The sequence below is a fragment of the Dermacentor albipictus genome, chromosome 7, assembly GCF_038994185.2.
Source record: "Dermacentor albipictus isolate Rhodes 1998 colony chromosome 7, USDA_Dalb.pri_finalv2, whole genome shotgun sequence".
In the NCBI taxonomy this organism is placed as follows: Eukaryota; Metazoa; Arthropoda; class Arachnida; order Ixodida; family Ixodidae; genus Dermacentor; species Dermacentor albipictus.
This window is the reverse complement of record NC_091827.1, coordinates 111239749-111256673: the sequence shown is the minus strand read 5'-3', so window position 1 is coordinate 111256673 and position 16925 is coordinate 111239749. Positions and strand designations below refer to the sequence as shown.

The 16925-nt window shown below is 44.7% G+C and overlaps 1 protein-coding gene across 5 annotated transcripts in view; it reads right to left on the bottom strand.

The window, feature by feature from the left end:
- The window catches only part of LOC135896883 (uncharacterized), a 171979-nt gene that overhangs the window by 73296 nt on the left and 81758 nt on the right, over positions 1-16925 (bottom strand). For all 5 annotated transcript variants that reach the window (XM_065425379.1, XM_065425381.1, XM_065425382.1 and 2 more), the window contains one exon: positions 14116-14139. In XM_065425379.1, the coding sequence (XP_065281451.1) occupies positions 14116-14139 (24 nt within the window). The remainder of the gene's footprint in view (positions 1-14115; positions 14140-16925) is intronic.

Sequence of the window (16925 nt, the reverse complement as noted above, 5' to 3'; positions counted from 1 at the left end):
CAGTGATACTGCTAGCGAGAGCTACCCACAATGCGTGTGTCAGCACGTTGCGCCAGTGTTGTTGTGCCAGCCACCTGACATTTTCTCTGTGCGGAGGGGAAACCTGTGGTGGTTCACGGTCATTCAGCAAGATGACGACAAATGAGCAAGAGAAAGGGCCTTCGACTAACAAGTAAAACCCAGTGCACTGGTTGTTCAAATGGCCTTACGGCATATATATATATATATATATATATATATATATATATATATATATATATATATATATATATATATATATATATATATATATATATGTATCATAGGTGAGTGGGTTGTGACGAGAGCTTCTTCAACTTTGGTACTGTTTCGGCTGCAAATCCCGAGTGTCGTTTGATTCACCATGGGCATTGATCTGTGTACTTACCGTGCACGGATAGGCCGCTTTGTAGCGCATGGCCATTTTGCCAGTGGTTGTTCGCCAATATGGCTTAGGCCTGCCTTGGCTACTAATTGCTGGCGCATGGGTGGACGCTGTTCCTTGGTTTTGTTTTGTATTGCTCATTTGATACTCTGTGCTGGCGACGTAGAGACCAACCCAGGCCCGGATAAGGTGGACCAAGTTCTCACGCTTGTTAAAGAGTTAACGTTGTCAAATGAAAAATTTCAGAAAGACACTTCAAACAAACTAAAGGATATTCAAATGAGCGTCACTGACATCAAAAGGCGACTCAGTGGTGTCGAAGAGCGACTAAAAGCAGTTGATAACCTGTGTGATGACGTCACCACCATTAACTCAGTCGTTCAGGAATCGCAAGAGCAGCTGAAGACCATAGAAACTAAACAGTTGGAGCAGGCCAATCTGGTTGTTGATGACCTAAATAACCGCATGCGCAGAAATAACCTAATATTTAAGGGAATCCCGGAAGAACCAAAAGAAACATGGGTTGACACTGAACGCATCATCAACCAGTTTGTGTTAACTAAGCTAGGCTTCAAAGCAGGCGAAATTGAGCGAGCCTACAGAATAGGTCGACCTAAAGCAGGTCACATCCGACCAATTGTCGTGAAATTTCTGAGTTTTAAAGACAAGAGCATCATTTTAAGAAATGCTTCCAAATTGAAGGACCTGCAGAAGCCACGCGTGTGGATTGAAGAAGATTTCTCGGCCCGAATTCAGCTCATCAGAATTCGCTCGCGAAGTACGTAAGCCTAACGAAAAATATACTGTGGTCTACGATAAACTTCTTCTTGGAAGCAAATGTTACACCTTTGATTCATCGCAAAACAATGTAACCTGTCTTTCAACGCGCAATGAAGCCAAAGTATGTCGGCTGAGTGAGCAACCTACTGTTGGCGCACGAGGGGACGAAACTAACCAGAATGATTGACACAGTCATGCTAATCAAGGCGATACATTGTCACTCCTGCTGTGTAACTTTAGAAGCATGTTTCACAAACAAGACCAGCTATGTGCATTTATTGAGGCTTGTTCTGTAGATATTGTTCTTGGGACAGAAACTTGGCTTACACCCGATATTGGGGACAACGAGCTGTCGCTCTCTAGAAACTTTACTATATTTAGAAATGATAGGGTGGGCGCACGGGGAGGCGGTGTTGTAGCTGCCGTGAAATCTAATCTATGTGCTCGCGTTGTTGGCACACAGTCAAATATTGAAATTTTGTGGATTTCACTTCAGGTCTGTCCCTCTGTGACTTGCGCAGTCGGGGTCTGTTAACGTCCGCCTGATGCTACTTCTGAATTCATCGAGAGTCTTAATCATTCCCTAACTTTAATCCAAGACAAGTATCCAACTTCACCTATAATCCTTGCTGGCGATTTCAACTACCCCACAATAAATTGGCAGACGTGTACGCCCCTAGGTTGCGCAAGGAAGAGCGAATGCAAGGAATTTCTCGATGTTCCTTGTTCATTTGATCTGCATCAAATAGTTTGCAAACCAACACGTGGAAACGCTATTCTAGATCTAGTCCTCACAACCGAACCGGAAAATATGCTTGTTCACGTCCTTGAATGTATTAGCGACCACAACGTAGTACACTGTGAATACCAATTACAAAGTAGTAAACCAGAAAAGGCAACGAAATCTATTTACGATTACTCCCGTGCAAATATCGACGCAATTCTTACAGAGCTGTCATATTTTTCTGTGTGGTTCTTCGAAACCATGGCTTATCGCAATACAAATGATAACTGGCTCGCTATCCGAAGAAAGCTTATTGAACTGAAACAAAAACACATTCCCAAAATTAGAATAACGTCATCAACACAGAGAACATGGTTCACGTCCCAAGTGAAGAGAGCAATAAATAAAAAGAAACGCCTTTACTCTAAAGCTAAGTTGTCCCATTGGGATGGTGATTGGCAGCGATACCGAGACCAATCAAATAAATGTAAAGCTGAAATTGAAGAATCTAAAGACAAGTTTTTTAACGGTGACATCGCCAGCCTGATAATGAACAATCCGAAAAAGTTTTGGAAAGTAATTAACCCTAAGCACTCTTCCCAATCCACTATACCAATCGTTAATAACGGTGTGCTACTCTCACCATCTGAAGCCGCGACTGAATTAAACTCCTTTTTCAGCTCTGTCTTCACAAACGAAAATCCAATTCCACCTGACCTTACGTTTCCTTCAATTAACTCATCTATGAATGATCTCATAATTACACCAGAGGGAATAGAATCGGCCATCGATCGACTTTCGAATAACTCAGCGCCAGGTCCAGACGGCATCTGCACAAAGATGCTTAAAATGACTAAACCTATAATATCTCCCGTATTAGCCGCTCTTTTCCAGCAATCAATAGATACAGGAATTGTACCAGATGACTGGAAGGTTGGTCGTATCACTCCCATTTACAAATCAGGTGACCGATCAGTGCCCTCAAACTATAGACCTATATCCTTGACTAGTATTCCATGTAAATTACTTGAGCATATCATATCTTCCGCAGTTATGAAATATTTATCTGAACATAACTTTTTTTCTAACAATCAACATGGTTTTCAGAAACGACGCTCATGTGAAACACAGCTTTTTGAACTTATAACTGATCTTCATCAAGCTGTTCACGATTCCATAAAAATCGATGCCATATTTATTGACTTCAAGAAAGCATTCGACAAAGTTCCCCATTCTCGCTTAGCAATGAAACTTAGCCGGCTTAACATACATGGTAAAATTGTTAATTGGATCTCAAGTTTTTTAACCAATCGTTACCAATTTGTTTCCGTAAATGATTACATTTCCGTTTTAGCACAAGTTAAATCTGGCGTTCCTCAGGGATCCGTACTTGGCCCAATCTTATTCTTAATTTACATTAATGACATCAGTAACAACCTGACCTCAACAGTTCGATTGTTTGCAGATGACTGCGTTCTTTACAGACAAATTATCACCTCTGAAGACACTAATATTTTACAGGCCGACCTAAACAAAATTTCACTTTGGTGCGAGCAATGGCAAATGGAAATTAATGTTTCTAAAACAAAAACAATGACATTTACCAGAGCCAGTAACGTTCACTTAAGTTCATATTTTATGAACAGCATATGCATAGAGAATGTGTCTTCATTAAAATATTTGGGAGTCCATTTAACTTCTAACCTTACATGGAATGATCGCATTGATGAAATAATTTCGAAAACAAATAAAACACTTGGATTCATTAGGCGAAATTTGTATTTAGCAAATCAGTCAACTAAATTATTAGCTTACACAGCTCTAGTTCGCTCAAAGATTGAATACGCTTCCATAATATGGAATCCAAATCAGACTTACCTAATAAACAAGCTGGAATCTTTACAAAATAAAGCAGCACGCTTCATCACTAAAACATACTCTAGAACATCCAGCATCACGGCTATCAAAGAGTCCCTCCAATTACCATCTCTAGAAACACGACGACTGTTAGCACTACTTTTCCACTTCCACACATTGTATCATACCCCGTCATCCTTTACAGCATCCCATATCAAACCCCCACAAAACATTTTCGCCCGCCTCCACCATCCCTTTAAAGTGCGTCCCATGTTTGCGCGCACGAATCTCCTGCGACAATCACCGCTCTTTCTAGCTATTCATCACTGGAATAAGCTGCCAAAAGAAATTGTTTCTATACGTGATCATGACTCCTTTGTAAGTAATTTGAAGCGCAGTTTTACGCATGTTGCGTAAAAGCAAAAATTTATGCCTTTGACGCATTGTAAGTGTATCTACATGCTTTGTACGGAGTGTTGTTGTTGTTGTTGTTGGTTTTTTTTTCATCAATGTATGCAATTCTCTCCTTTTTTTCTTTTTATATTTTCTTGTTGTATTCGGTGATCTTTACTACGTTGTTCTATATTGCCTTGCCCCCCTAATTGTGTTTGAAATATCCTGTTGTTAACCCCCCCCCCCCCCCTATGTAATGCCCACAAGGGCCTTTAGGGTATCTGAATAAAAAAAAATATATATTGTAACAGATACGAAAGGCACCGAAAAAAGACAAGAAGGGAAGACGAAGAGGACGAAGAGTTGGAGAGGCCCAGCTGCGCTACTATCACGCTACGATCATCATCCGTCGCCTGTAAATAAAACCATTTCTTCGCAACTCTTCGTAACAGTTGTGGTGGAAGGTGCGGGGTAAACGACACCCGAAGACGGAGGCTGACCAGAACTTATTCGACGGAGCCGTCGCATTGCTGGACTCCCACCGTATCTACCGGAGCTGAATATGTCCCACGACGCAGACGAACAACAGCCCATTCCAACAGCTGCGCCGACAAGTTCCGTTCTGCAACTGAGAGATGCGCGTCCCTTCGCCGGAAGATCGGACGAAGACGTCGAGGAATGGCTCATCCATTATCACCGGGTGAGTGCCGCCAACAAGTGGAACAGCGCTTCTCAGCTTTCGAACGTAGTGTTCTTTCTAACGGATACTGCGTTGCTGTGGTTCGACAATAACGAGGAAACGTTCACAACATGGGGAAGATTTGTTTCCGAAATCAAAGAGAGATTCGGCGACTCCGCGACGAAAAAGAAAAGGGCGGAACAGACGCTACTGCAATGTGCGCAAGTGCCAGGCGAAACCTGCACGACCTATATTGAGGCGGTAATAAAAGTGTGTAGGATGGTGGACTCTGGAATGTCTGAGCAAGATGAAGTCGGGCACATCCTGAAAGGAATTGCCGAAGACGTCTATAATTTCCTCATCGCAAAGGACAACCTGGCTTCCGTCACTGACATCATCCGGCATTGTCGTACTTTCGAGCAGCTGAAAACGAGGCGCATCACGCCGAAGTTTGGCAGGCTAGCCAATGTGACAACAGTTGCAAGCGTGGACAGCAACCAGCCCCTCGATCTTGCATCAACGATGAGACAAATAGTTCGGGAAGAGCTCAGCCTGCACGCACAAGCGACACATTCAGGCACTCACAGCTTCCACCTACCACCAGATTTCGAGTCAAACGTGGCCTCCATCGCCCCGTATCCTGCGGCGAGGGGCACCGAGGATTGTGAACTCACGCCCCGACAGCAGCCACGTCTCTACGACAGAGGCGCTACTTATGACGCTCGACCACAACGAGACCAGCCGCGTTTTTACCCCCGAGGTCCTGTGACTTCTGTCAGGCCGCGACAAGAAGGGCACCGACCCTACTACCACGACGTGACTTATGAACGATATGACGGATTTCAGCGAGGCGCAGAGACACGTTATCCACATGACAACGAACTTTCTCGCCGCCCGCAGCAGCCTAGCATCCGTTGCGAGGAAGATGCTGTGAACCGCGACCCTCCCGTGTGCTACAACTGCGGTTACACAGGCCATATACCACGGTATTGTCGCCAAGGCCGTCAAACACGAAGGACACCACCCATGTTCTCGCCACCCAGAACCCGTACTTCATATGACTTGCGGACGACCGATTCCCTTCCAATGGACCACTTCCCACACGAGACCAGACGCAGCAATTCGCCAACTTCTCAGCGGAGTTTGACGCCGCCAAATAATCGTCCCCGTCGCTCTCCGTCCCCTCGGCGCCGTTCTTCGTCACCGCCGCCGGGAAACTAGCATCCGCGGCCAATGGATGTGTGGTCGCCGCACGGTCTTTGCAAGAAATTCCTCTGCCTGTTGTGATGCTCAAAAACAAAGTAAATGTCTCGATTGACGGAATACCGACCATGGCGTTAGTTGATACTGGGGCGACTGTGTATGTGATGAGCCTCGCTTTCAAGAACCGTCTAGGCCACAAAGTTATGTTTTCTTGGAACGACGGTATTACTTTTCGTGGAGTGGGCGGCGAGTGGCTTCATCCCCTTGGTGTTTGTGCTATGAGTGTTTTGTTGGCTGGGAAAGTTTTTGTGTCGGAATTCCTTGTTCTTGCTCGTTGTTCGCACGATGTTATTCTTGGTATTGATTTTCTTGAACAGTGCGGCGCTTCCGTGGACTGTGGTTGTGGCGAAATATTATTGAACAAGTTAATTATATCAACAGATACCGAACAAAGTTCGCGTGGCGAACATAGGGACACAGACACACTCAGTGTTCTTGCTGAAGTGATTGTACCATCGTGGTGCCTGACGCCCGTTCGTGTTTCTGCAACTACTGTTGACGCTGATTGTGTTGATCTTGTAGTTAGGCCTATCCGCATAAACTGTGCTAAAAAAAGATATACTTGTGCCCTGCTCTGTCGTGTGCATGACGAAAGGAGTCGCCACATTGTGGGCGCTGAACTGTACCGCCACGTCGGTTGTCCTTCCTCGCGGTATGAAAATCGCTCTCTTCGATGAAGCCGCATGTAACTCAATGGCGGCCCTAACTACGGACGTCTCTACAGCTTGCTCTCCTTGCGATAATAGCCATTTTGCAAAGCTAATGCTTGGCAAGATCAGCAAGGCTCTCGGTACGTCGGAACGGCAAGCACTGGTACATGTCCTTGCCAGGCATGAGGCTGCATTCGACTTCACGCATGGAGATGCACCGCTTCATTTGCCGTCGTCCCGTGCTCGTCACAGAATAGATACCGGCTCCGCACATGTCATCCGCCAGAAGCCCTACCGAGTGTCATCCTCCGAGCGAAAAGTTATTGCACAACAAGTCAAGGAGATGATGGACAAAGGTGTCGTTCAAGAGTCGTATAGTCCATGGGCAGCCCCAGTAATTCTGGTCCGAAAAAAAGATGGCTCCTGGAGATTCTGCGTGAATTACAGATATCTAAACGCAGTGACGAAGAAGGATGTCTATCCTCTACCGCGAATAGATGACGTCATTGATTGCTTACACGCTGCTTGTTACTTCTCAACACTTGATTTGCGATCGGGGTATTGGCAAATACCTATGGACCCAGCCGGCAAGGAAAAGACCGCTTTCGTGACTCCAGATGGCTTATTCGAATTTAATGCTATGCCTTTTGGCCTTTGCAATGCTCCTGCCAACTTCGAAAGATTTATGGACACAGTACTACGTGGCCTGAAGTGGGAGATATGCATGTGTTACCTCTATGATGTTGTAATCTTTCGCCGCACGTTTTAAGAACATATAGAACGCCTCAGCCTTGTTCTCGACTGCATCGAGAAAGCTGGACTGGTTCTAAACTCAAAGAAATGTCGCTTTGACGAACGTCAAACACTGGTCCTGGGACACTTAGTTGACAAGGATGGCCTCAGACCCGATCCTCGTAAGATTGAAGCTGTGAGCTCCTTCAAGCCACCGCAATCAGCACGAGAACTTCGCTCATTCATTGGCCTATGTTCATATTTTCGTCGTTTTGTTCCCAGGTTTGCCGACATCGTTTACCCGTTGACAAGTATTTTGCGACAAAATACATCCTTCAATTGGACACCGGAGTGTGACGCATCATTTTCTCAACTGAAGTTTATACTAACGTCAGCACCGCTCTTGCGTCACTTCGATCTGTCTTGCCCAACTGAAGTTCACACTGATTCTAGTGGAATTGGGATAAGAGCGGTGCTTGTACAACGTCACAGTGGCGCAGAACATGTAGTCGCATATGCCAGCCGTTGCCTGAGCAAATCTGAACGGAATTATACGGTTACGGAACAGGAATGCCTGGCAGCTGTTTTCGCCATACAGAAGTTTCGGTGTTATCTTTACGGTAGACCATTCAAGATTATCACCGACCATCATTCTCCATGCTGGCTGGTCGGTTTGCGTGATCCCTCTGGTCGCCTCGCACGTTGGGCGCTGCGCCTCCAGGAATACGACTTTGTGGTGTCGTACAAGACTGGCCGTCATCACGCTGATGCAGACTGCCTCTCTCGGATTCCTCTTGCGGCTACCGACTGCGATGCTGAGAATTTCGACGACTGTCTCGCTGCTGTTACTTCTACATTCGCTGACGCGGCAGACTTTCAGCGAGAACAACGGAGTGATGTTACCCTCGATCCGCTTTTTGTCGCCGTCCGTACTTCTCAAGGCAGCGGTCGCTTTACAGTCCGTGATAAATTACTCTACAAAACTAATTATTCCGGGAATGGAGCGTGTTTTCTGCTTGTTGTCCTGGAGAGCCTTCGCTCCGACGTTCTACGCGCCATGCATGACGATGTGACATCCGGTCATTTCGGTTTCGTACGAACGCTACACCGCACGCAGGAGCGCTTTTACTGGCCCATGATGTACGAGACAACCAAGCGCTATGTCGCTAGTTGTGAAACGTGCCAACGTCACAAGCGACCGACCATCGCAGCCCCGGCTCCCATTCGGCCATTGACACCACCCAACATGCCATTCGAGCAAGTAGACATCGACCTTTTGGGTCCATTCCCGTTATCTAACAAGAAGAGCCGTTGGATAATTGTCTGCGTAGGCCATCTTACACGGTATGCAGACACTGCAGCCATACCGTCTTCCACCTCCGCTTGCGTGGCGGTCTTCCTGTTGCGTTCCATGGTCCTTCGTCATGGCCCACCACGTGTCATCATCAGCGACCGTGGTCGCCAGTTCACTGCTGATGCCATTGAAGAGCTCCTTCATTTGCGCACTTCCCAGTTCCGTCATTCCACGCCGTATCATCCACAGACCAATGGCCTCGTTGAAAGGACGAACAGAACGCTGACCAACATGCTTGCCATGTACGTCTCCTCCAATCATAAGAACTGGGACGACGTGCTGCCCTTCATCACTTACGCATACGACACGGCGAAACACGAAACCACGAACTATAGCCCATTTTATCTCGTCTATGCCAGGTTACCGCGAAGCCCTCTGGACACTTTCTTACCATTCGTTCTGCACAGTGACGATTCTGTATCGAAGACTTCTTGTCTCGCCGAAAGCGCGTCGAATAGCTCGTCTTCGTACTCTGGCCTCGCAAAGTCGTTCGAAAGAGCGATACGACAACCGTCACGTAGAAGTATCGTTGGAAAAAGGTGACTTGGTCCTTCTTTGGACACCGCAACGCAAGCGTGGATTGTGCCAAAAGTTATTGTCACACTATTCAGGCCCATTTGTAGTTGTGGACCGCCTCAGCGAACTCACTTACGTCATAGCTCGCCTACTGTGCAACGGTCGGCGATCAAGCAGAACTCAGCTGACTCACATTGCTCGCCTGAAGCCTTTCTACCCTGCTTGCGCATCCTGATTCGCCCCACGGGCTTCGTCTGCTTGCGGGGAAATGTAACAGATACGAAAGGCACAGACAAGAGAAAAGAAGGGTAGACGAAGAGGACGAAGAGTTGGAGAGGCCGAGCTGCGCTACTATCACGCTACGATCATCATCCATCGCCTGTAAATAAAACCATTTCTTCGCAACCCTTCGTAACAATATATATATATATATATATATATATATATATATATATATATATATATATATATATATATATATATAAGCTTAAAATGCCGAGAGACAATGACACCAAGGGCAACATAGAAGAAATAAGTGGTAATTTCTAATCGGTGTAAAGCAATGATACTCACAAGAAATGACATCTGTGGATCAAATAGGAGCTAGCGCTGGCTGAAACCCCAGCGTTAGTTCTAGGAGACATACATAAATATTCCGGAATGTGGATGGGAAAAGGGCGCCGCGGCATCTCAATTAGCGAGAGCGTCGCACTGCATAATCCCATCTCTGTCGATTTGTTTTTTCTTCATATACATTCATTTCATTGCTTTATAAGTTGCGTATTATTTCATCTAATTTTATGTTTGAGAAGGTGAAAAATATAATTAAGACATAATAAGTAATTAGGTGGACTGCAAAAAAAATCTCCAAGCGACGGCAAAATGTTGGTTCTGTCGAACTACGTGGCATTAGCATATATTTAAACCTTAGAGCATAATAGTTTGGACGCCTTGTATATAGAGAAAATGGAAATGTTGGTGTACTTCTTTAGGAATAACTGTTTATTGTGAGCACATTGTGACTGGTGACCAAACTTCTTTAAGGCAGTAAAGCAAATGCCCAGAGTCCGTATATAAACATTTTTTTTTTCATAGCCAAAAACGTGTGTTTGTGAGAGAGAGGGAGAGAGAGAGAGAGACAAGAATTTACGCCAACAATAGTTGAAGAGTTTGTGTGAGAAGGGCTTTAACAATTGAGTGATTTTAGGCTCAGCTAAGAGGGCAGACACAGTAGAAGAAGCTGTTTCACATGCAAATGTGGTGAGATTAGTTGCCTGTGGTGATGGGCAGCGTCCCACCGCGGCACCCGTGAGGAGGATGTTAGGACCGTAAGCAGCCTCAGGTTGATGCCGTTGTGTGCTACTTATTTCTTCACTTCCACCTTAATGGGCTTCCTTCCCGTAGCCAGGAGAAAGGGTTGGGAAGCAGCGTGGAAGGGAGCTAGTGACGCACAGTCGTGAAATCGTCGTTTAAAGAACGCACACAAGCAGACTGCAACAATTGGATCTATCAAAGAATCTGTACTTGGAAAACAAAAAAAACGATCAAATAAAGAAAACTAGGTTAAAATAGGTAAAAGAAAAGGAATTGTGTACGTGATAAATGAATTCAAAGCATCTGAATAAGAAAGAAATCAATTAATCAACATATGAAATGATCACCGGAGGTGTTTGTCTGTGCACAGTGTCAGGCTACGTTGTGTAGACTGAAGACTACAGGCGTAACTTCAGAGCTTGGCGTTTATGCACAAGCCAATCAGGCATGCAAAGTTGCATGGTAAGGTAGTTGGCTGCAAAAAAAAGCGTACCCTTGCGATAGGCTTTTTATTTCAAAAGGGAAGTATGGGGGTGGGAATTATTGACATAGATTAGCGTTCGCCTTCTAAGACCCTTAATGCCGAGAAGGCACCGGGATGTTCATTTCTTTCTTTTTTTATTCTGATAAACTTGAAGAAGAAACAATAGTCTCGTTGTTCGAGTTCTGTGGCAGTGAGAAAAGTTCCTTTTAATGTAATTTTGACGTTGTCCCACCTGAGACCATTTGACGCTCTGTGGTTGGGAAAATGAAGGCCGGGGAGTTATAGCACGTGTGAACTATGATTCTTGAAACGAATATTATAGCGAATGTCCGTCTGTGCTACGTATTGGCTTTTAAATGCTGTGGTATAGAATCTCCGGGGACAGGATATGCGATAAGACGCAGTCCTGTTCACCTTGATCTCGTGCTTGAGCTTAGACTGTGTGCTCTTTGCAATTGAAGTTGTCTGTCTGTGCTAGCATACCTTCTGCCTGCTTTTCCCGTAAAGGTGACATCTGATGCGAGATGTTCTTTCTCTTCGTGAGTGCATGATGTAATCTGTCAGGAATTTCTGCCACCTGTACACAACGCGCGGAGAGGGAAATGTTCGACAGTCGCTCATGTTGTTCAAGTATGTTAAAATTCGATTTAATAATTTGCCGAAGTTGGGAACGTTGCTTGCAAAGTTTAATACCAGGTGTTTCCTTTCCAGCTGATCGCGTTCTTTTGTTCGTGTAGTATTTGGTAGCTGACCAAAGCTTCCGCTTTGGTATTTTCACCATGAATAATAGAAGGCGGATGGCGCTGGCCAAGAAGAATATCGCGCACGCGCATAGTGTTCTCGCGGAAGTCATGCGTGCGGGAGTACATTCTTTAGAACCGGCGTGCTTGCGAATGGAAATGCTTTTTTTACAGTTATCCATGGGCATTCTGTATCGGCTAGTGACCGGCGAACTGTCCTCAGTCCAAATGTGCGCATCGAGGAGGTTTATTTGACTATGAGAATATATGTGCGCAGATTCTGTGCTTGGTTAAAATCTTGTATGCTGACCCTGTTATAGTTAAGATGTCCTCTAGTTACATCAATGCAAGAAAAGGGCCTGATATCACAGGCTGACAGCAAACTGGACTTTATATGGTGCATGGAATGTTAGAGTAGTTAAGTGCCATTCGTGTGGCCATTGGTGTGCCACTTATTTGGAAATAGTAATGACCGTTAAATTCAGAGCTCTTGAACTATAGAAGAATCCTTAACGTTTTTATTACTTTTTGGCTTGGATAAGATGTCTCGGTATATATTTTCTCTGGATAGGTCAGGGTCTGGCCCTAACATTGACGCAATGAACAGTCGTTTTTTAAGAAGGGTACACACGTTTCAATTATAACTCTGTGGAAATCCTCGATACCTCTACCTTAAATCATACACACACATATACACACCCATATATATATGGATGCGGCTTTATCTGGTGGCGCGCTTTTTCGTATCGCACTTCAATTCCTCCTAATTACGACGATTTATGAATTCCAGGGTCCTTTTGGAAGAAATATCAGGCTTCGAGGTCGGGAACGCAGATGCCTTTAGACCGAGACACAAAGCTTCTGATTGTCTTCAGTAAGAAGTAATTTAATGAATGGAAAATGTAGAGAGGTCGGCCGGATTAATGGAGCATCTGGCCTGCTACTCTACGTAAGGGAAGGGGAAGAGGGGAAGAAAAAGGGTCACAATGGGGATGATAATGGGAGGAACGAGGTGAATGACACATTACACAACTGGTATCACAGGCGTGAGTCCAGGCCCGTGTCACCGAGGAAACGTGAAAGTGCACGCATTGTCTCTGTCGTCTGCCAACTCTGTGGCCACGCGCCTAGCAAGAGGTCCTCCGACAGTGGTCCATTGTGTAAATGTCTCAATGTACCTGCCAATGTCAGTCTTTCTCGCGCATACTCAGGGCACACCATGAGCACATGTTCTATAGTCTCTACAGCGCCACACACTGAACAGTCCGGGGAGTCTGTGGGTCCAATAATGTGCAAATATTTGCGCGTGAAGGCGACGCCTAATCGCAGTCTGTGTATCAGGCATGTATGAGGGCGTGGAATTCCTCGCAGAATAGGAAATTTCATATCGGATCCAGGATTGTCTTCAGATTTCCTTTTTCTCTCTCGTACCCGTGCACCGCATGTTCTGTGGCACGCATGCTTCTGTTCTCTTTCTCTCCTCTCCAGGCTACGCTACTTAAAACTAAATATTTCAATAAAGAATGTAAGCTCTACGTAGGTGCCCTATACCGGTTGAGGCAGCTAACTTTAGCCAGCATTCGAAGGTATTGCAGCAGAGGGATCATGCAGCAATTTCGTTAGCCAATATGAATTTTGCATTCTGTTTATTTGTATGAACATATCAGTTTTACAACTAACTTTCGGAAGGGTTAAATGCCTATAAAAATTTGAATCAGCCAGTTGTAATATGGCTTCAGAAACATCCGACCAAGTGGTATTCAAATTTGCGCCGTGCCGATGGTTTACTTTTTTAGGGAATAGTGGTCGTAGATTTTCTCCTTGGAAACAATACAAGAATATCGACCTTCTAAAATACTTTACCACTTTTTACAATGCCTGGGAAAATGTTAACAGCACGGTATGATAAATTGTTCAGCTTATGTACTCGAACGTTGTAAAATAATCAAACAATGATTCCTGGTGTTGGTACAGCGTCATGTCTGTATAAGGGGAGGTCATATACAGTTGCTTGTTGAATTTCATTTCTACTGTTTTTCAGTTTTGGTTGCTAGAATGCAGGGGATGATGAACGTCAGGAGAGATACAATAGCCTTGTTAGGTGGATAATGCCTTTAAAAGAGAGAACATAGTGTGAATAATAGGTACTGTGCACAAATATAGTTACATTAATGCAACGAATTCGTAGAGCATGCATAAAATATTTTGCCACAAAATCTCACTTACGTAGGCCATCGGTCGGGACATTCGCTAAAGGAAATGAAAAAAAGTAATATTAGTTTACTATAGTTGAGTCCTGTTACTTATTTTAAGCATTTTTACACTGCGAAATGACATGCCATAGTTACCAACCATAATTAGTGCTCCACGAGCGAGCAATATAAGGGTATTGGAGGGGCTCGCTCTTTTGTGAATCACATCACTGCAATGTTAACAGAATGGTGGTGCTTGTGTTTGTGGCGTTGCAACGGGTGGGGTTAGCCTGGCATTGTAGGGTTACCAGAAGATATTAACAAAGAATAAAGCTACTGAGGCAGCGTAAAGATCGGGTAATGTGTGATATAGCAGTGGCAAACGATGGTTCTTGAATGGGCCAGTTACCAGTACCATAACAACATTGGCAGTGCCAATTATTGAACGATCCTAGTATGGCTCGCCGTCATCATTAAGTTTACATTATTCGCGCTGCTAGACAACACCAACGACAATATTGACCAGCCTATTCATTGCACTTATATTATTAGTTCAGAACAATAAGCTGTACATATTGTCTCGTTAATCTCACCTTTTCCTCAATGTCCGGCAGCCAACGTCCTATACCCGAGCATATTGTCCAGTCATGAATATTGCTGCGCCTACGTTATTACTCGAGTTCGTACACAAGACATATCGAGAAGAATGATTTTTCTGTTACTGACATTCAATAAGCAAAGCTTTAGTTAATGACTTCTTAACTAAATTCTCAAATATGGGAAAATTGCCTTCGTCAGCATCCCGGGAACCGAAGTTGATGAGCTTTGTTCCATATAAAAAAAAATGTTTTGTCACATGCGAAAACAAGGCTTTTTATTCAGGCCATCAGCTTTTTACAAAGTGTTGTAATTTGCAACAGCGAAAACCTCAAGTAGCTCGGCCTCAATTATTCAATACATAAATAAATAAGGTTATCGTATTTATATAGGTGGCATCTGGTGAAACGTTTAATCAAGCTAAATAAATGTATTCTACATTGCTCTCAAACGCACCACCAATTTGTGGCAAGAACCCACACCTTTAAGCACTGTACCTATTGCAAGAATGCTGTAAAGTGATATATTTCTGTGGCTTTATATTGACACGTGGACCTGTTATTGATTTGTGGGTGAGTGCTTTTAACTGTATAACGCAGGTTATCACCCAGCGCGAGACGCGCCAGCAGAGGAAGCACTTTATCACGAAAGAGCGAAAAATGAGTACAATGATTCGAAAGCGTTGGTTAACCAAAGAGCTTTTGAGGAAAATTAGAAAACGAAATAGGTTGTATGCGAAGTTTTTAATAGCTCGGGAGCCTTTTCATTTTAAATTGTTTAAGGCTTTCAGAAATGAGTTAACAAAAGAATGAAGAACGGCAACTGACGCATATTATACTCGGCAGTTTGAATCTTGCACAGGAGAGAGTGATAAACTGCGGAACAAGATAAACGCTCGTACGGGACGGAAGCTGAAGAGAGAGTCGGTACAAGAAGTTTCAATAAACGGACGCCTAGTAAAAGACCATGAACTTGCTGATGCAATTAACCAATACATCGCAGGCAAGAATTTTGAACCGAATTATCGCCCCACTGATATCACAATGCCTAGAAGCAACAATCCCGTTTTTCTCGCACCAACTGCTGACCTACAACGACAGAATCGGTGTGTTAGAATCAAGTGCTTCCCGGCGCACGCGGGCAACGATGCGTCCGAGAAGCACGATAACCACAACGAGACGGCACAAGCAGTGGAGCGAGCGCTAACCAACCGCGCCGCTGCAACCGACCGTCCAACGTGGTGTAGTAGTGCCAAGGACCGCATGACGACGTTCAACGAACTTACCCAGTTCCACCGCCTGCCTCGAAGGACTTTCCCACCCCCGCACCCGGGGCTGAGCCGGGCAGTGCTGTTCAGACTATTGCAAACTGGTTCTTTACCCACCCCAGTATTAATGGCTCATCTATACCCTAAATTATATGTGAGTGATGTGTGCCGCGTGGGCCAGCGGGAGAGGGCCACCCTGACGCACATCCTATTGGATTGCACCAAGTTCGGCGGAATGCTACGACCACGAAAGCCAAACCTGGGCCGTCCAGCAGGTCTCGGCGGCTCATGAAAGAAAAAGGCCGAGCGAAACCGACGGAACGTTGCCCCACAGGGCGACCAACCGCGGGAGTAACACGCGCTATAGTTGAGTAGAGACCACCCGCTGAGAAGACGTCAGGGCCCGCGTCACGGCGCCATTTAGTCTTGGTGTTGTTCTGCAGGTGACTACATGAAGTTGTCTCTCTCTCTCTCTCACACCAACTGATTCTGCTGAGGTGTGTTCCGTTTATTTGAACATTAAAGCTTCCCGTAGATCTGACATAGACGACCTGCAGATAGGCCTATAAAATCTGTCATTTTCGAAATCACCCCTATTTTGGCGTATATTTATAAATTGTGTACTTCTTGTGGTACTTTTCCTGACAGAATAAAAACTGCCGCAGTCAAACCCAATCTTTTTTAAAAAAGGGGACAAACAAAATGAAAAAAAAACTATCGCCCAACGTCCATCCTCCAAAATTTCTCAAAGGGCCTGGAGAAAATGATATAAAATCAGTTGTCATCATTTTGTAGCAGATACCACCTCATAACTGAAGCTCAGTATGAATTTCACACTCACAAATCCACAGAACTGGCAATCTTAGATCGGAAAGAGTACATATTAAGAAACGTTTACAACAGGTTATTAAGAATCGGTATATTTGTTGATTACAGGCAGGCTTTTGACCACACAAATCACAATATTCTCCTCAGTAAGG